The sequence below is a fragment of the Trichosporon asahii genome (assembly GCF_000293215.1).
Source record: "Trichosporon asahii var. asahii CBS 2479 unplaced genomic scaffold scaffold00051, whole genome shotgun sequence".
NCBI lineage: Eukaryota > Fungi > Basidiomycota > Tremellomycetes > Trichosporonales > Trichosporonaceae > Trichosporon > Trichosporon asahii.
The window spans coordinates 104,733-120,245 of NW_014040873.1; the positions used below are offsets into that span (position 1 = coordinate 104,733).

Sequence of the window (15,513 nt, forward strand, 5' to 3'; positions counted from 1 at the left end):
TTCCCACGGCACGCACAGCCCGGACTTGTCTGTCCGAGGTAGCCAGCGGAGAGGGAGCGATGGACAGACGTCTCAGCAGCGCTTGCTCGGGCTCGGACTAACACAACGCAAATAGCCCGTGCACTGTGTACTCACCTGTTGTGCCAGATCGGTTTGCGCGCATGTGTCTTGGCGGGGCTAGAGCCGAGAGCGGCCTGCGGCCCCGGACATCGCGGCCGCTGAGCTGCTTACTCAGAATTCCGCTGTCTATCTCTTCTCCCCATTCCGGCTGATAGACCGGACCGTAGACTTATCGAAGCGCATTCAACCCCACGATCTGAGGATATGCGCCATCTCCCCTCTCAGGGCCCACCGTCGACGACTGATGAACAGCCGGTAACTCATGCCTCAGCTAACCTCAACGGCCTTCATTTGGAGCGTGATCAAATGTCCCAGCAGTCCTTGTACATCAACGATTCATTGCATAGACCGATAGCCCATCGATTATCCTAATTTTTCAGCACCTCAGCTCAGCGGCAGGCTCCCCTGATGGCCGGGTGGACCGGGTTGTGTCTCCATGTGAATAATTCGCATCGATGGTGGAGGCGGTGGAGGTTGCAGCGATGTGGCCGTCTGCGCCCACTGCACGAATGGCCACAACTCGAACCTTGCCTCCACTCGCGCGACTGATCTGTTTTGAGTGCGGTTTCATTCTTGCTTCATGACGTTCTTCTTCACCGCTAACTTGAAGTCTTGAAGACATTGCCTGTGTAGGCACCAGTGATAGAGGATGGTGATGCCTTAAAGCCTAGGCAGGCGGCCTCAGTGGGCGTGTAAGGTCCTACACAGGTTGCAATGTGAATCATATGGGGATCGCTAAGCTGATCATCTGCTTGGTTTGCCTGGCCTTGGTCGGCCCTCCATTCAGATACGCCACGAACTCACCACTCAGTACATGATTATAGCAGGGCTGCCATACTCTCGGATGGTGAGACATACCCTCCAGATCTACTCCGTTCATTATTGGGTCCCAGGTTCCACCGGATCGTCCGACATGTCCCGTTCAAGCAAAGTGGAGAACAGGACGGTGTGAAGCTCGGAGGCGTAGGTCATCGGTGTGCAATGTTAACTGAGTGGCACCGATCGATGTTCAAGTGAAACAACCGCACCTTGTTCCATCAGCCGCTTCGCGATTGTCCATCGGTCCAAGCGGCATGCCCTGCCACCCCATCTGTGCCACATCGCCGTCTCTCAGTCGCGCATTTCTCTCAGTGCACATCTGATGCAGTGATAATCTACATTTAAGCAATCTACAGAATTCTTTATGAACGGAGCCATGCAACTTGTTGGACCTGGGCCGAGACTTTATATTGATTAGATGTTGTTTTGGTGGTTGTGTTGCGGGGGTGTTCACTTCGTCTCCCTTCCACCTCCCTCTCTTGCGTCTCCTTCACCTCGCCGCTTCACTCTCGCACACTCTCCACATTCCACCGTTTTTGCTCTCTGCGCCTTACGCCTTGCCGAAGCCGCTCGTCTCCGTGATGGCGAACAGGAGACGCTCGCGCAGCTGCTCGTACGACGCGTACTTGGGCAGGAGGAGGAGGTTGAAGCACGTTGACGCCTGCGGCAGGATGCCCTCCTTGCCGTAGAGCTTCTGGATCTGGAACGGTTGCGTGCCGCTCGCGCCCTGCAGCTGCGAGAAGCCGCCGAGGGGCACTCGACTACTGCTAGTGACGAACATGAGGAAGCGCGAGCGCTCCTCCTGTGAGAAGCTGCGGAGTGCGCGCCAGAACCACGAGATCTCGGGGTCCGAGCCCTTCCAGCCCGCCATCTGCGTCGAGTTCTTGAGCTCATCGACATCGATCGTCGTCATGCCCGAGATGAGAAGCTCGAGCTGATCCGGCTCGAAGATCTGGATCAGGCTCTGCGGGATGATGTCGTAGAAGCCAGTCAGGAACGCCTTCATCTGGTCTCGGATCGAGTTCTCCAGGCGGTACGCGCACACCAACCGCACGTACTCGGCCTTGTTTTCCTCCGTGACGGGAATCTTGGCGCCACCCTCCTTGAGCTCGACAATCTTCGTCTCGCCGAACGAGTCGTCCTCAATCGTGAACTCCTGGTCGATGACGTCCGTGATGTCGTTGTCCAGAATCCACTGCAGCGACTTGTGGTACTCAGGGTCAATAGACTCGAGGTCACGCATGTCGACGTCACGGCCAAGGATTTGCTTGTAGAAGGCACGCGAGAAGTAGGCGTCGAGGAGGCGGCCGTCGTAGATGGCCTTACCGATGACACGTCCAACGAACTTGAAGAACGACAAGTGGTCGTCAACAACGCTCGAGTGCTTGTTCGGCTGGTACGTCTGCTTGTCGGCAGCGCACGGCTCGAACAAGGCGAAATTCGGGTCGAAGATCTGCGTAGCGAGGACGTGGAACCACTCGCGAGTGACACCGCCGGCGTCGATTCCGTCTTCGTTGATGAACTTGATGTTGATCTTGCCATACTTGACCTCGTCGCCCGAGCGGTGCAGCAGAGCGGAGTACGAGTCCTGGAAGACATACTGGCGGCGCACATTGAGGTGGAGCGTGCCGTAGTTGAGCGCCTCGCGCTTCCGGCGCAGCTTCTGGAAGAACCAGTTGCGCTTGTTGTCGAACTCGAGAACCTTCGGGTTGGCAATGAGAAGGCTGAAAGAACCGCTCATAAGCGCTGGGTTGTGACGGACGATAGCGTTCAGAACCTTGCGGTGCGTGGTGGTGAACGAGATGAAGAGGTCGGTCGACTGGGTGATGTCGGACGATGGAGACTTGGGGCTTGTCGGCGAGGCGACGGCGTCGGTCTGGGGAGTACGCGTGTACTTGCAGACGACCATGAGGGCCTCGACGAGAGGGAGAAGAACGGCAGCGATCTGGTCGGTGCTCTCGCGCTCCTCGGCGAGGGTGAGACAGTCGCTGAGCTGCTTCCACATCTGAGTGAAGTCGAACGAGTTGTAGATGTCACGAGCGGCCTTCTCGTCCTCCGTCTGCTCCTTCTCCGTCTCCGGCTTGCGACCGTGGGGATGAGAGTGGAGGTAGTCGATGGTCTTGAGCAGACGCAGAAGCTGCGCCTGGCTCGAACCAGCAGGCGAGAACGTGGTGAGCATGTCACCCGATACCTCGTGGTCCTTGTCGGCGAGCATGGTGGCGAGCTCCTTGAGCTCCCCCTTAATGACACCGCCGAGCTGCTGAGAACGAGCGCAGAGCTCCTGGACAAGCACAGGCTTGGCGTCGGGAATGTACGACAGGTTCTGCAGGGCTGAGAGGGTCTCGCGGAAGGTCTTGCTCGAACAGTCACCGATAGTGAGGCAGTTGACGACAAGGCGGAGCACGGGGGCGGGAATGACAGGAGCCTTGAGGATCTGCTTAGTCGAAGGAGCCGGCTTGGAGCTCTCGCCCGCCTTCTCCACAGCAGTGCCAGAGGTGGTGGCGGCACCAGCCCCGGCACCTGCAACGGGCTGTGCGGCGGGAGGGGCAGTGATGGCACCGGCAGTTGGCGCGGCATCCTTCTTCTCGCCCTCCTTGGCAGCCTCCTGAGCCTCCTTCTCCTGCTGGGGCAGCTGGGCGAGAGGCTTGGTGACGGCGGCGAGCAGGCTGGTGAGCGAGTCCATCATGCCGGGCGCCTTGAGCAGGTTGGGGCGGTCGAGCAGGCCGATGAGAATGACGATCGGGAACTTGGTCTGGGGCAGGTACTTCTCCTTGCCCTTGCCCTTCTTCGACGCCGGCTTCTTCAGGCCAACAGGCTGCTCATGCTCCGTGAGGAAGTACATGACGGCCTGCTGGTTGGCATTGACGATGTAGGAGAGCGCCTCGAAGCAGCGCTGCGCGATGAAGGTCGGGATGTGGTCCGACTGCAGGTGAGCGAAGAGACCGCTAGTGATCTGCGACGCGGGCGTCTCCATGACCTTGCCCTTCGGCGTGGCCTTGTTCTGAGGTGTGGCGAGACCCTTGAGCGACATCTGCTGGAAGCTCTTGTCGACGGCGGGCAGATCACCGGTGCCGTCCTGGACAATAGACAGCAAGACGTTGAGCAAGTCGGTGCGGGTCTTTGAGTTCTCGCAGAGGTGAACAAGCGTCTTAATAAGGTATCCCTTTCTGATCGCCTCGGGGACGAAGAGCAAACGAACAAGCGAGGCAATGCCAGCCTTGTCGAGAAGCTGAATGGCGTCGCGCTTCGGCTTCGGCTCGTGGCCCATCTTGAGCGGGAAGATCTTGAGACCAGGCGGGCCGCCGAGCTCACGGTTTCGGGGAACGCCGTCCGGGCCGAAGAACAGGGCATCCGTAGTGCCGGCGAGCAGCTCACGAAGAGCAGCTTCTCCTCGCTGGAGGGGCGGTTCAATGACAGGCGCAGCAGGCTCGGGCTCGGGCTGGGTAGTGCGGCGGGCGCGCTCCTGCTCCATAGCCTCCTGCATGACGACCTCAGCACGGATCTCGGGCGGCAGAGCGTTGAGGAATTCGGGGTTGATCTGCGACGAGCCGGCGGGAACGTCAGACGCGGGCGGGCGCATCAGGCGGTTCTGCTCGCGCAGATGCTGCTCGACGACATCGGCACGCATGTCCTCGGGCAGAGCCTCCAGGAACTCAAGATCGATACCAGTATCGGTGATGTCGACTTCCTCACCGTGGATGTTGATAGTCACTCGCTCGCGACCATCATCCTCGATGTCTTCGTCTTCATCCTCCTCCTCATCACCAGACTCATCGTCATGAGACATCATGTCGACGTCCTCCTCGGCAGCGGCGTCGCTGAGGGCGGTCTCGGGCCTGGACTCGGGGCGCGATTCGGGAAGCGCAATAGCGGCGGCGTGAGCGGCCTCCTCCTCGCGCTTCTTGGCGGCGGCCTCTTCAGCCTCCTGCTCCGCCTTCTCCTTGCGCTCCTCCTCCTCGGCCGCAGCCCGAAGGGCGGCAGGCATGAGACGGTTGACGATGTGGGTGAAAATGCGCTCCTGGAGCTCGGGGGTGTCGTGCGGGAAGACACCGAGCTCGTCCATCCAACGAGGGAGGGTGGGAGCGGGGCGGTACTCGCGCTGCACCTCTTCGGGCGTAGACGGAAGAGTACGCGACGGCGGGGCCACGCTGATAGAGCGACCACCGATGGACAGACCAAAGCCGCCGTCGCTGCGGTGAGCGAGGTCGACGCGGATGGTGTCAGCACCAGAGTGTCGGCTCTGGTGTACAACGCTCTCCAGGAACTGGACAGCCTGAGGGCCACCGAGACCCTCGATGCTGCTGATGAGGTCGCTGAGGCTGGACAGAGCACCGAAGGGGTTGGCGTTGCTGCGGACCGGATCGCCCATAGTACGGGACGAGTTGGTGTAGAGCAGCGGGTGGCGGTTGACGTTAACGGGCTCGCGGCGGGAGAAGCCGAAGAGGGACGTCGGCGCGCGGTCCATGTCCATGACGCCCCTGCGAGCGCCGGGACGAGCAGCAGGGTCCTGCCATCCCCAGGCGCCGGAGGGCTCACCAAGATCCATGTGCGAGGGGCCGATGCCGTCCATCGCGTCGAGGGCATCATATCCGTCCTCGTCGAATCCGGCGAGCTCTTCGTCCTCCTCGTCCATATCGAACTCCATGCCGATATCTGCGGTCAGCTAGTGCTTCGAATCGCAATAAGCTTACCGTTCTCATCGAACTGATCTTCATCCTCGGAGTCATACTCCTCGACGTCCTCCTCCTCGCCCATGTCATCCTCCTGTGACTGTCAGTCCACATCTCAAATCCGAATGACTCACCTCCCATGGGATTTCAGTCTCAACCATATCATCGAGTTCGGCACCGACCTCGATGCCCTGGTCCTCCTCGCCGTCCTCCTCATCCTCTTCGGTAGCCTGAACGTCAGCTGCAAAAGAACTTCAGTAAACTCACCCATTCTCCCTCCATATCCTCATCCTCCTCCACGTCGTCTTCGGAGTCGTCCGAAGGCTCGGTGCCCTCATCATCGTCCATGTCGTGCTCCATCTCATCGAACGCCTCCATCTGTTGTTAGCTCAGAATTCGCGTACAAAAGCTTACCAGGTCGTCCTCGTCCTCGTCATCAGTTCCGTCCATGTCGTCGTCCTCGTCGTCGACGTCGATGTCACCGCCGATGATGCCAAGAGCGGAATTGCGGTAGAGGTCAGGGGTGCCCTCGTCCTCGTCACTCATGTCCATCTCCGAGTCGTCGCTGGTAGACTCGGAGTCCTCTTCGCTCTCCTCGGGGTGTTCCGACTCGCCGCCCTTGTTGTTGTCGCTCTTGCCCCACTTGTTCGAGATCTTGGTGAGGTACTCAAGCGCCTTGAGCAGGGACAGCAGCACGTTGCGAACGTCAGGATAGTTGAGGTCTACCTCCGAGACGGCCGAGGTCATCGTGCTAACAAAGTTCTTCTCGAGCATCGTTTTGGCGAGGTGCAGGCCCGAGTCGTCCGCGGGTTGGCCCATCTTAGGGACGATAGTCGGACGGGCAGTGAGCAGACGGTAGATCAGCTCGCCAAGAGCCCAGAGACGGCCGTAGCGAGAGCCAAGGTCGAGCGAGGGCGAGGCACAGTCCTTGAGCGCCTTGGAGATGCCGTCGAGGACCGCCTTGCGGACGGTGACGAGGTCCTCGGGGATCTCCTTGATGTCCGGGGTGATGCCGAGGTTGGAGCAGAGGGCGACAATGAGCGAGATAGCCCAGCTCGACATGGTCAAGCGGCGCTGCGAGGCGGGATTGGCGGCACCAGCTGCCTTGTTGTGCACGTCGGACAGCGAGACGCACGAAACAACGTCGGTGAGGATGGCTCCAAGGCCAGACTTGCCTTTGCCGACGCCGTAGAGCATGTGCTTGCGTACAGCGGCCATGAACGCCTTCTTGGCTGAGATGTACGAGCCGACCAGCTCGGTCATAACCGACATGAGCAGCAGAGCGTATGAGTACAGCTCGGCGCAGGCGGGGGTGTAGTCGGTACCGTTGCGCTTGTTCGCCTCCTCCTGCTGGATGGAACGCAGCGTAGTGCCAAGCTCCGAGACGAGCATGTCCATGATGGGCTGGTTCTCAAACGAGTCAAAGTTCGTCTTGGTGAAGGGGTCGGTCTGGCCCTGGGCCTGGGTCTGGCCCTGGTTTTGCTCAGCAGACTCCTTCTCGTCCTTCTTCTCGTCCGCAGGCTTCTCCTTGCGCATGATACGGAAGGAGACCTTCGAGTTGATGTCCAGTCCGCGACGGTGCGGCTTGGTGTTAACAAGATTGAACTGCTCTTGAACTGCGTCAACGAACAGCGTGGGGTCACGGTACGCGACCTGACGCAGCTGGCGGATCATGAAGTCAAGCTCAGTTCCGTTGCGCTGGTTGCCCGGCCCGAAGGGTGCTATCCAGAAGGAGCCGACCTCGCGGTCGATCGTCTCCTTGAGTGCGTCCTTCTCAAAGGAGTGACGGGCGACGATGGCGAGGAGCGCGAATGAGCCGACGGCGTGGGAAGTCGACGTCTTGAAGGCGCCGAGGATGGTCTTCATGACGTCGGGGGTACAGATGGACGGTGTGCGACGAGTGAGAATGACGAGCATGCGCATGGCGGACATCATGTCGGGACGCGAAATGTCCTCAGCCTTGAGCATGTCCAGGGAGAGCTTTTGGAGCTTCTGGTAAGCATCTCCAAAGTCAACCTCAGTGACGACGTTCGAGACGGCATCGTCGCCGATAGAGGTAGGCGTGATGGTCCAGCCCATCTGGAAGACAGCCTCCACGGCGAGAAGGTACTCCGAAAGCCAGGTAGGACGCTTCTCCATGTCAATCGGGATCGAGGTGAGGATCTGCATAGCGGACTTGGCCTGCTCCTCGGTGAGCTCGATCTGCGTGCCGCCGCTAGCGGTGGTCTGGCTGTCGATGAAGACAGCGAGGAGGCGGAGACGAGCCGAGAGGATCTTGTCGTCGATCGGCTGCTGTGTCGCAGCCTCCTGAATGCGCTTCAGGATGTACTCGGCTCCCTCGGGCGTGAAGTCGAAGGCACCAAGGAGGTCGGGAATGGCGCTCTGCGTCTGGTCGATGATCTCGATTGCGCGCTCGGGCATGCCAGGTTTGTACTTCTCACGGAGCTCGAACAGCTGCTCTCGCGCCTGCTCGAAGACAGTTTCAGGACTGGGTAGATCAGGCTTGTCGACCTCCATGCTCTCTTCCTTGTCGTCCTTCTTGTCGTCCTTGCTGTTCTTATCGTCCTTCTTGTCTTCAGGCTTCTGCTCCTCGGAGGAAGGACCGGCCTCAGCGGGAGTCTCGGTAGCAGTCGAAGTACTACCCTCAGCCGTGGTGCTTTGAGCACCGTCGGCGGTGGCACCTCCCTCGGTAGCAGCACCCTCGGTGGCAGCAGGAGTCGCCTGGGCGTTCTCAGCTGGGGCGGGGGTGTCATCGGTTCCCGGGTCGTCGTTGGGGAACAGATGCGGCATGCTGAGGAGCAGGTCGGCGGCAGCTCCAACATTGTTACGGGTGCGGACGAGCGCGCGCTGCGCTGCGCCACGGCCAAAGCCCATCTCGGTCAGCTGGGTAACGCGAGCGGGGTCGGCAGTGACCTGCGGGCGCAGGGGCTGGGGTACAGGCGGCTCCTCGTCGTCACTAGAGGAAAGAGCCGGTTCCATAAGATCGGGGGGCTTCTCGATACGGTTGTTCATCATGCCGACAACCATGCAATTGGCGACGCTGATGATGTCCTGGTCCATGTGCGGGAGCCAGTTTGAGTTCCAGAGCTTGAATGCGGTGGGCAGCACGGCGCACTCGATACGGAGGTGGGTGGCGTGCGGCTGGAAGCGCTTCTCTGGGGGCAGGACCGCCTCACGCTCCTGAATGACGGTCGTCTGCGCGGCGTTGACAAGCGCACGATACGAGCTGAGAGCCTCGAGGATGGAGGTCGCGATACGCGCACCAGCGACGTTGGTCTTCCACTCCTCGGCCTGCTCCTTCGTGCGGTCGGCCTGGGGAATGATTGTGATCTTGTCAAGGTGGTAGAGAATTCGGCCGACGGTGTCAAGGATGACGTTGACGCCACCCTGCTTCTCGAACGGGATGAAGAGGGTAGTCTGCATCGAGCCCTCGACGCCACGCTCGTCGAAGAGAAGGATCGCGGCGAGGCCAAGGGCAACAGTGTCGATCGCAAAAGCCTTACTGGGCACCTGCGCCGAGGACTGCAGGTGGCCGATGATGATCGACGCGATGCACTCTCCGAGAGCGTCAGCCTCAGGCTTGTGCGAGGCGTCGGGAATACGCTTGTTGAAGATCAGACGGATCGACGCCTTGAAGAACTTGGTCAGAATGGCGTGCATGCGCGTAGCGATCGTCTTGACGGTCTGGGCGCGCGTCGGCGGCTTGTTCGAGAGGTCGGAAACGTCGCGGCCGATCTCGATGACCTGGCTCTCGCTCCTGTCCCCGGTGGTCGTGACGGTAGTCTCGCCAGAGGTGGTGGCCTCGCCCTCTCCGGCAGCTGCAGCTGCTGAACCCTCGGCGCTCTGAGCGGGAGCGTCGGTAGTGGCGGGCGTGGTAGGCTCCGACGGTGGGTTCTGCGCCGCAACAACGTCCTTCAGGATGACGTGCTCCTGGAACGCAATGCGGTGAAGCTGGCCGAGGTTGTTCATAAGCGGTGAGCCGGAGGTGACGCCGAGGAGCTTGATGAGGTCGGTAGCCTCGCGCTTGGAGCCGAAGTTCATGCTGAGATACTCAGACAGGAACGAGAGGCGCATAGCGAGGCCGGCCGCACGGCGGAGCAGCAGATGGTCTTCGGGCGTGCCATCCTCCTTGGTAAGCGCGGCCCAGTTGGAATGGGCGTCGCTGTCCTTCCAAAGCTGAGGAAGCGCCTCGAGCTCGTCCTTGACGGCGTTCGTCATGCGCTCGGTCAGCTTGACAGGGTTGTGATCGCCAATCACGCGTAAGACGCCGGGGATTGCGACAGCCGCCTCGGTCAGCGAGAAGCGGACGGGAATGCACGGTAGGCTGGCGAGGTTCAGAATCATGTCGAGACCGTTCTCCTCGTTCACGAACGCGCGGCACATCGCGGCATTGCGGAGCAGGCCGGTCAGCAGCTTAAGAATGTTGGTGAGCTTTGACAGCGGCGGGTTCGAGATGACTTTGTCCTTGGAAGCCTCGGTCTTGTCGGCCTTCTCCGACTTGGGGCTCTCGACCTCCATCGCGGTCTCCTCGGAGGCAGGCGCCGGCTCGGCTGTGTACTCGTTGACTTCGGCGAGGGGCGGCTTGAACTGCTCGGCGTCGGCGATGGCGTCCTTGAAGACGGACACAACCGTCTCGAGGACCTTGGGGCGAAGGCCGGGGTGGTGGCGGACGAGCTCATCGAGCGAGGCACCGATCGAGGCAACCTGGTCGCGCTCGCCAGCGTCGCTGTCGACGGTCCAGCCAATGGCAACCTTGATCATGTTGGACACGACCGAGAAGTGGTCAAGGGTCGACTGCAGACCGGATGCGTTCAGACAGATGGCGCCAATCGCGTTCGGAAGTGTGTAAACGACCTCGAAGGTGTCGGGCATCTGCTTCTCGAGAACGTCGAAAAGCGTCTGCGGAAGCTGCATCTCCTGAAGGATCGCGAGCGACGTAGGCTCGTTGTGCACAATAGTCGACATGATGTTGATCGCAAGGCTAAAGTTGCGCATACCGAACTTGTCAGCGTTCGTGAAGATGAGCTTGAGCGACTTGGGCAGGTCGGTATCGACCACGTTGCGGAAGCCTTCGGATCCGCCAGTGCTTTGGAGCAAGCGGTAGATTGAGCGGAGGAGCGCCTTCAACGGGTTCGTGTCCCAGGCGATCTCCGAGTCGCGACTGAACATTTGGGTACCCTGTCCGGCGGGATGCTCGAGGACGTTCTGGACCTCGGCCTTGATACGTCCGACGATAACATTGACGCCGTCGGCGGAGGTGAGCGCCTGCAGTGCCTGCTGGTGCGAGAAGACTGCCGAGTCGATGAGACCCGCCGTACGGGGAATGATTTGATTTCTCCGCGGGCCCTTCGTGTCGAGCATCTGCAGGAGAATGGGGAGCAGACCAGCGCCAACGAGGAGGTTGCCGTACTGGGGCTGCGAGTTGATGAACGACAGGAACGCAAGGACGGCGTCGACAACATCGTAGCTGATCTCCGCGTCCGTCGTGAGCTTCTGCGAAATCGAACGCAGGACTCCCATCAGCACACCGTGGCTGACGTGCGCATTGATGGACGTCAGCACCTCCGTGCGGTGGTGCGCCGCGGCCTCGAGGGCGAGCACAGCAGAAGCCACGACCGACTCCCCGACATCGCGCCCAGGCACGAGAAGCTCAGCCATGTGATTCACGAGCTCGGGCTCGAACAGCCAGATCGTGGACTGCACGACATCTTCGGACGAGAACATGACTGGTTGTTAGCAATGCAGGTTGCACTAACTCACTGTAACACGCCAGAGCGAGGAGCCTGCTCGAGAGGAGCTTGCGGCGCGAGTCGCGGTCGCCGGAGAAGAGAATGACGCGGATCTTGTTCAAGGCATTCAGCTGCTCGTTCACGTCCATCTTGTAGTCGGTCGGAAGCTTGGCGACCTGCTGAAGGTAAGTGTCCGGCGACATCGTGGTGAGAATGTTGCCGAGATCGACGGTGACCATGCCGTTATCGGGGGTCGTGGCGTTCTTGGCGGCGGCGTTCAGGTGCGGGGTGACAGCCATCGACGGCGGAGGCCTGTTAGACGGCCGCGTCGGGGTGTCCTGCGCCGTAGAAGCGAGACCAGTCGTAGCCTTGGCGGGGCTCGCGACGGCGCCGGCAACGCCGGCGGGCGGGTAGAACTGGAGCTTGAGCTGCGCGACATCGTCTGGGATCTCGAGCTTGCCAGTCTCGGACGCGAGCTTCTCGAGGTCGAGGTCGGCGAGCGAGAAGCGGTCCCAGCCCTTGCTGAGAGCGAGAAGGCGGGCGCGAATGCTCTGCGCGAGCTCTGGGGTGACAGGGAGCTGGGTGCCGTATTGTTGCAGCGAGCGCTGAAGAACAAAGAGCGCCGCCTGAAGCACGTCCGGGTCGTTCGTCAACAATAAGTCGTTCACAAACTGCAAGTCAGCTAACTTTGGCAACCGTTGAGCTCACCTCGTAGCCATCAAACTGCTTGCGGTTCGTGCTGTTCTCCATGAGGAGACGGAAGAAGCGGAGGATCTCGAGCACGAGCGTGCGGTCCTCGGCGGAGAAGGACTCGATTTGGAGCTTGCAGTCGCCCGTCGCGGCGGCGCCAAAGCCATACTTTTCGCGCACATTGGCGAGGATCTGTCCAAACTTCTTGGTCACGGGCAGGAACGAGTTCATGTCGGCGCGCGGGTAGCGCCAGATTTGGAGCTGTTTCAGGACGGCAACAACATCGGGCTCGGAGGCGTCTGTGAGACGCTTAATGAGCGCGTCGACGTCGGGTGGCTGTAGTCATGATTCCAGTATGTTGGGCGCATCGATACGTGAGCAGGAGGGTGAGCAGAGAGGTGCAGCAACGGTTATCAGGAGGGAAGTATATGAGGAAGCGGCGGCGGCGGCATGGACATGACGGAACGGCGTCAGCAAATGCTCTCTCGTCGTTCAAGCTCAAACTCACCGGTGGGACCACCCTGCGCGTCGACTTGCGCGGCCTCATGTTGATACTTCAGTCGTAGTTGGTCCCCTAAGATCGAAGTCGTAGGGGGGTGGTTGATACAGAGCAGCAGGTGCGCTTGGTCTGTTCAGTGTCTGTCGTCACTCAGCCTTTGCCGCAAAGCAACACGCCTCCACCGTGGGAAGCTTAATCACGCGACACGGAGATTGACTCACACTCCGCACTCCGTGCGTCATTGCCACCACCCACACTGTGCGAGATGCTAGAACATGCGCGCCGCAGCTGGGTCGGTATACAACTCAAAAGTTATAACATCTCTGTTTGTGTCTGTGATTCCTGTCAGCACACACGACAGCGAAACAGCAAACATGACCAACTCCGAACCCGAGATGGAGCTGAGCTCCGCCCAGCCGCACCCTTTCAACGGACAGGTCGAGGAGCTACAGCGCCTCATCCTGGCAAGTGGACCAGAGCAGGGCGACTACGACAATGTATGCCAACGGGCAGCCGGCGAGCTCGACAAGATTGCCTCAAAACTGAGAGATTGTAAGCTAGCTTCTTATCTGCCTCAGCTGACCCCAGCGTCTCAGCGCACACCGTTCGCGCAGACGGACCTGCCCATGATTCTGTGCAAGATTGTGGAGGCGAAGCCGGTGGGAACGGCGCAGCAGCAGAAGCTGTGGCAGCAGGCAGGGCGAGTCGCGGCCAACCTGAGCGCGGACTGTGACCTCGCCCGTGAACGGTTGTCAAAGTACGGCTACGCGCCAGCCGTGCTGAAACTACTATCGACGGACCTGCCGCACGACGTCTCCGTGCCGCTGACAGCGTCGCTGCTGAACCTGACAAACGACAAGCTCCGTAAGCTTTCTCTGCCGCCTTTTCAGCTGACATACAGCGGCGGCAACGGAGCCATTGAACAACCACGCCAGCCTCACAGGCCTGCTGAAGCTGACGGAGGGCGTGCCGGACGCCGAGTGGCTGTGGGCGATCGCGGACAATGTCGTTCTGCAGAAACCCACCTTCTCTCTGACCGCGAGCGACTTTACGCCCTTCGTGCCAACATTCACGCTCGACATGGACCCGGACGAGTTCCCGACCTCGCTTAACATCGTGAAGCACTCGACCGGTGTGCTGGAGCGTTTCGCGGCGGCGGACATGCTCGCCCCGCAGCTGCTGAAGGACAAGCCGTCTGTCGAGCCCATGCTCGACTTTATCGAGCATGCGGAGCTGCCGTCACAGGTCGAGAACAGGGAAGAGACGGACAAGGAGCTCGGCAAGGCCAAGGCTGCGGCGGCACGCACGCTCGTCTTCCTCATGAGCGAGACGGAAGTGCCGACGTGGCTCTGGGAGAGGGTTGAGCGGTGGTTCGACCAGGACGCGCAGAAGCGGCCCGACCTCGTCAGCTGTGCGCTTCTAGCGTATGGAAACAGGGCACGAAGTGGTGAGTCATAAGTTGCGAGCGAAGCGAGCAACAGTAGAAGTGGCGCGAGCAAGAGTCGAAGCTGTGCAAGCATTCCCAAGCTGACATGCAGACGCGGCCTCAATCGCAACCCTCAAGTCCCCCTCCCTCCTCCCCCGCCTCGTGCACCTGCTCAACCCCAAATCCCCGCTAATCGTGCAACACGCGCTCCTCGGCCTGCTGCGCAACCTGTCCATCCCCGAAGCGAACCGGAAACCCCTCGGCGACGCGGGCGTAGTCGAGGGCGTCGTGGGCTTGGAGCCGTGGACGGAACAGCGCGACGTGGTGGGCGCAGTACAGGGCGCAGCGATTGGCGTCGTCAAGGCCCTCGTTCGGGATCGTAAGTACTGTCACAGCTGGCATAGGAGGGGGGAGGGAATGTAGCTGACCTCACAGCGGCCAATGCGATCCGCTTCGCGAACACTTCAGGCCCACAGGACCTCCTCAGTCTGATCGACCGGACCTCCGACCCCGCTTTGAGTCTGGAGGCCACGCGCGTGTTCGTGAACGCGATCCGGTCTCTCTCCCAGGGCCCCATTGCCTCTTCCCCAGAGGCGAAGGAAGCCCTGGAGGCGTACACGTCGGCAGACGCTCTGGACGCGGTCGCGGGACTGCTTGCGGCGCCCTACCCCGTGCTCATGAACGAGGGCCTCGTCGCTCTCTCGCTTGCCTCGCTCTCGCAAAAGTCCGCAGTCGAGGGCGCCCTCATGCGGCCGTCACGCGTGCAGACTGCCCCCGCTCCCAATGCCTCCTCAACACAAGCCGATGACGGCAAGGGCGCCAAGCGTGTCGACCTCGAGCAAACGGCCAAGCTCCGCCCTGTTGATAAACTCGTCAAGATCCTCGACCCGAGTCCGGCTAGCGACAATGTGGGGCCTGAAATCAAGGCTAACGCCGGCACGCTTGTCAAGTCTGTCGGCGGTAAGGTTGCCGATACGATCAAGGGCGGGTTGAAGAATGAGGCAGAGATTATTGCTATGGACAAGTAGTTGTGTTGACCGTCGATTAGTAGTGGCTCGTTATAGATTTCCCGGTTAATGCGATGACTAATGACCCCAACTACCCTTCCCTACTCTCTGCACCCTTCCGAATCTCGCTCACCAGGTTATTGAGGCCGTTAGTCAGCTCACTCGCACTCGCTCCGCTCGTGTTTGGAGTCCACTCCGCTCGCTTCGCTCGCTCCGTGACCGTAACGGTTACAGCAGTCCATCGATGTACAACGGGAAGTGAAAAGTCTATGGATTCAGAAGTCATGTTGTTGTTGTGTGATTAAAACCATGTGAGATTGTTCGCGCGTGTGGGTCCTGCGCTAGAGTATGGTAACGTTTTTAGACGTGATGTGGTCGTTTCGGTTAGGTAGGCAGACATACAGATTGGCCAGTGCCATAAAGTGCCTCGCTGCTTCACAGTTTGCGAGAACACCTGCTCCCGTGCGGCGCTCACACACTCGCTGCGCTCGTGCATGAGCTGGAGCTGGAAACTGGCTCGCTTCGCTCACCTCGCCCGGTCTCATTCAAGCCC

The 15,513-nt window shown here is 60.4% G+C and overlaps 2 protein-coding genes across 2 annotated transcripts; one reads left to right on the forward strand and one right to left on the reverse strand.

Annotated features, from left to right (window-relative positions):
• Window positions 1-1,489: 1,489 nt before the first annotated feature.
• Window positions 1,490-12,575, reverse strand: A1Q1_02449 (uncharacterized protein; the record flags this gene model as incomplete). Its single annotated transcript, XM_014323711.1, has 8 exons — window positions 1,490-5,592; window positions 5,631-5,703; window positions 5,744-5,827; window positions 5,877-5,981; window positions 6,024-11,317; window positions 11,370-12,009; window positions 12,047-12,364; window positions 12,537-12,575. The coding sequence occupies 8 exons, from the start codon at window positions 12,573-12,575 to the stop codon at window positions 1,490-1,492; spliced, it is 10,656 nt and encodes a 3,551-aa protein (XP_014179186.1).
• Window positions 12,576-12,901: 326 nt separating this feature from the next.
• On the forward strand, window positions 12,902-14,981 carry A1Q1_02450 (uncharacterized protein; the record flags this gene model as incomplete). Its single annotated transcript, XM_014323712.1, has 6 exons — window positions 12,902-13,079; window positions 13,124-13,256; window positions 13,302-13,391; window positions 13,463-13,974; window positions 14,066-14,332; window positions 14,389-14,981. 6 exons carry the CDS (start codon window positions 12,902-12,904, stop codon window positions 14,979-14,981), a joined length of 1,773 nt encoding a protein of 590 aa, XP_014179187.1.
• Window positions 14,982-15,513: the final 532 nt, after the last annotated feature.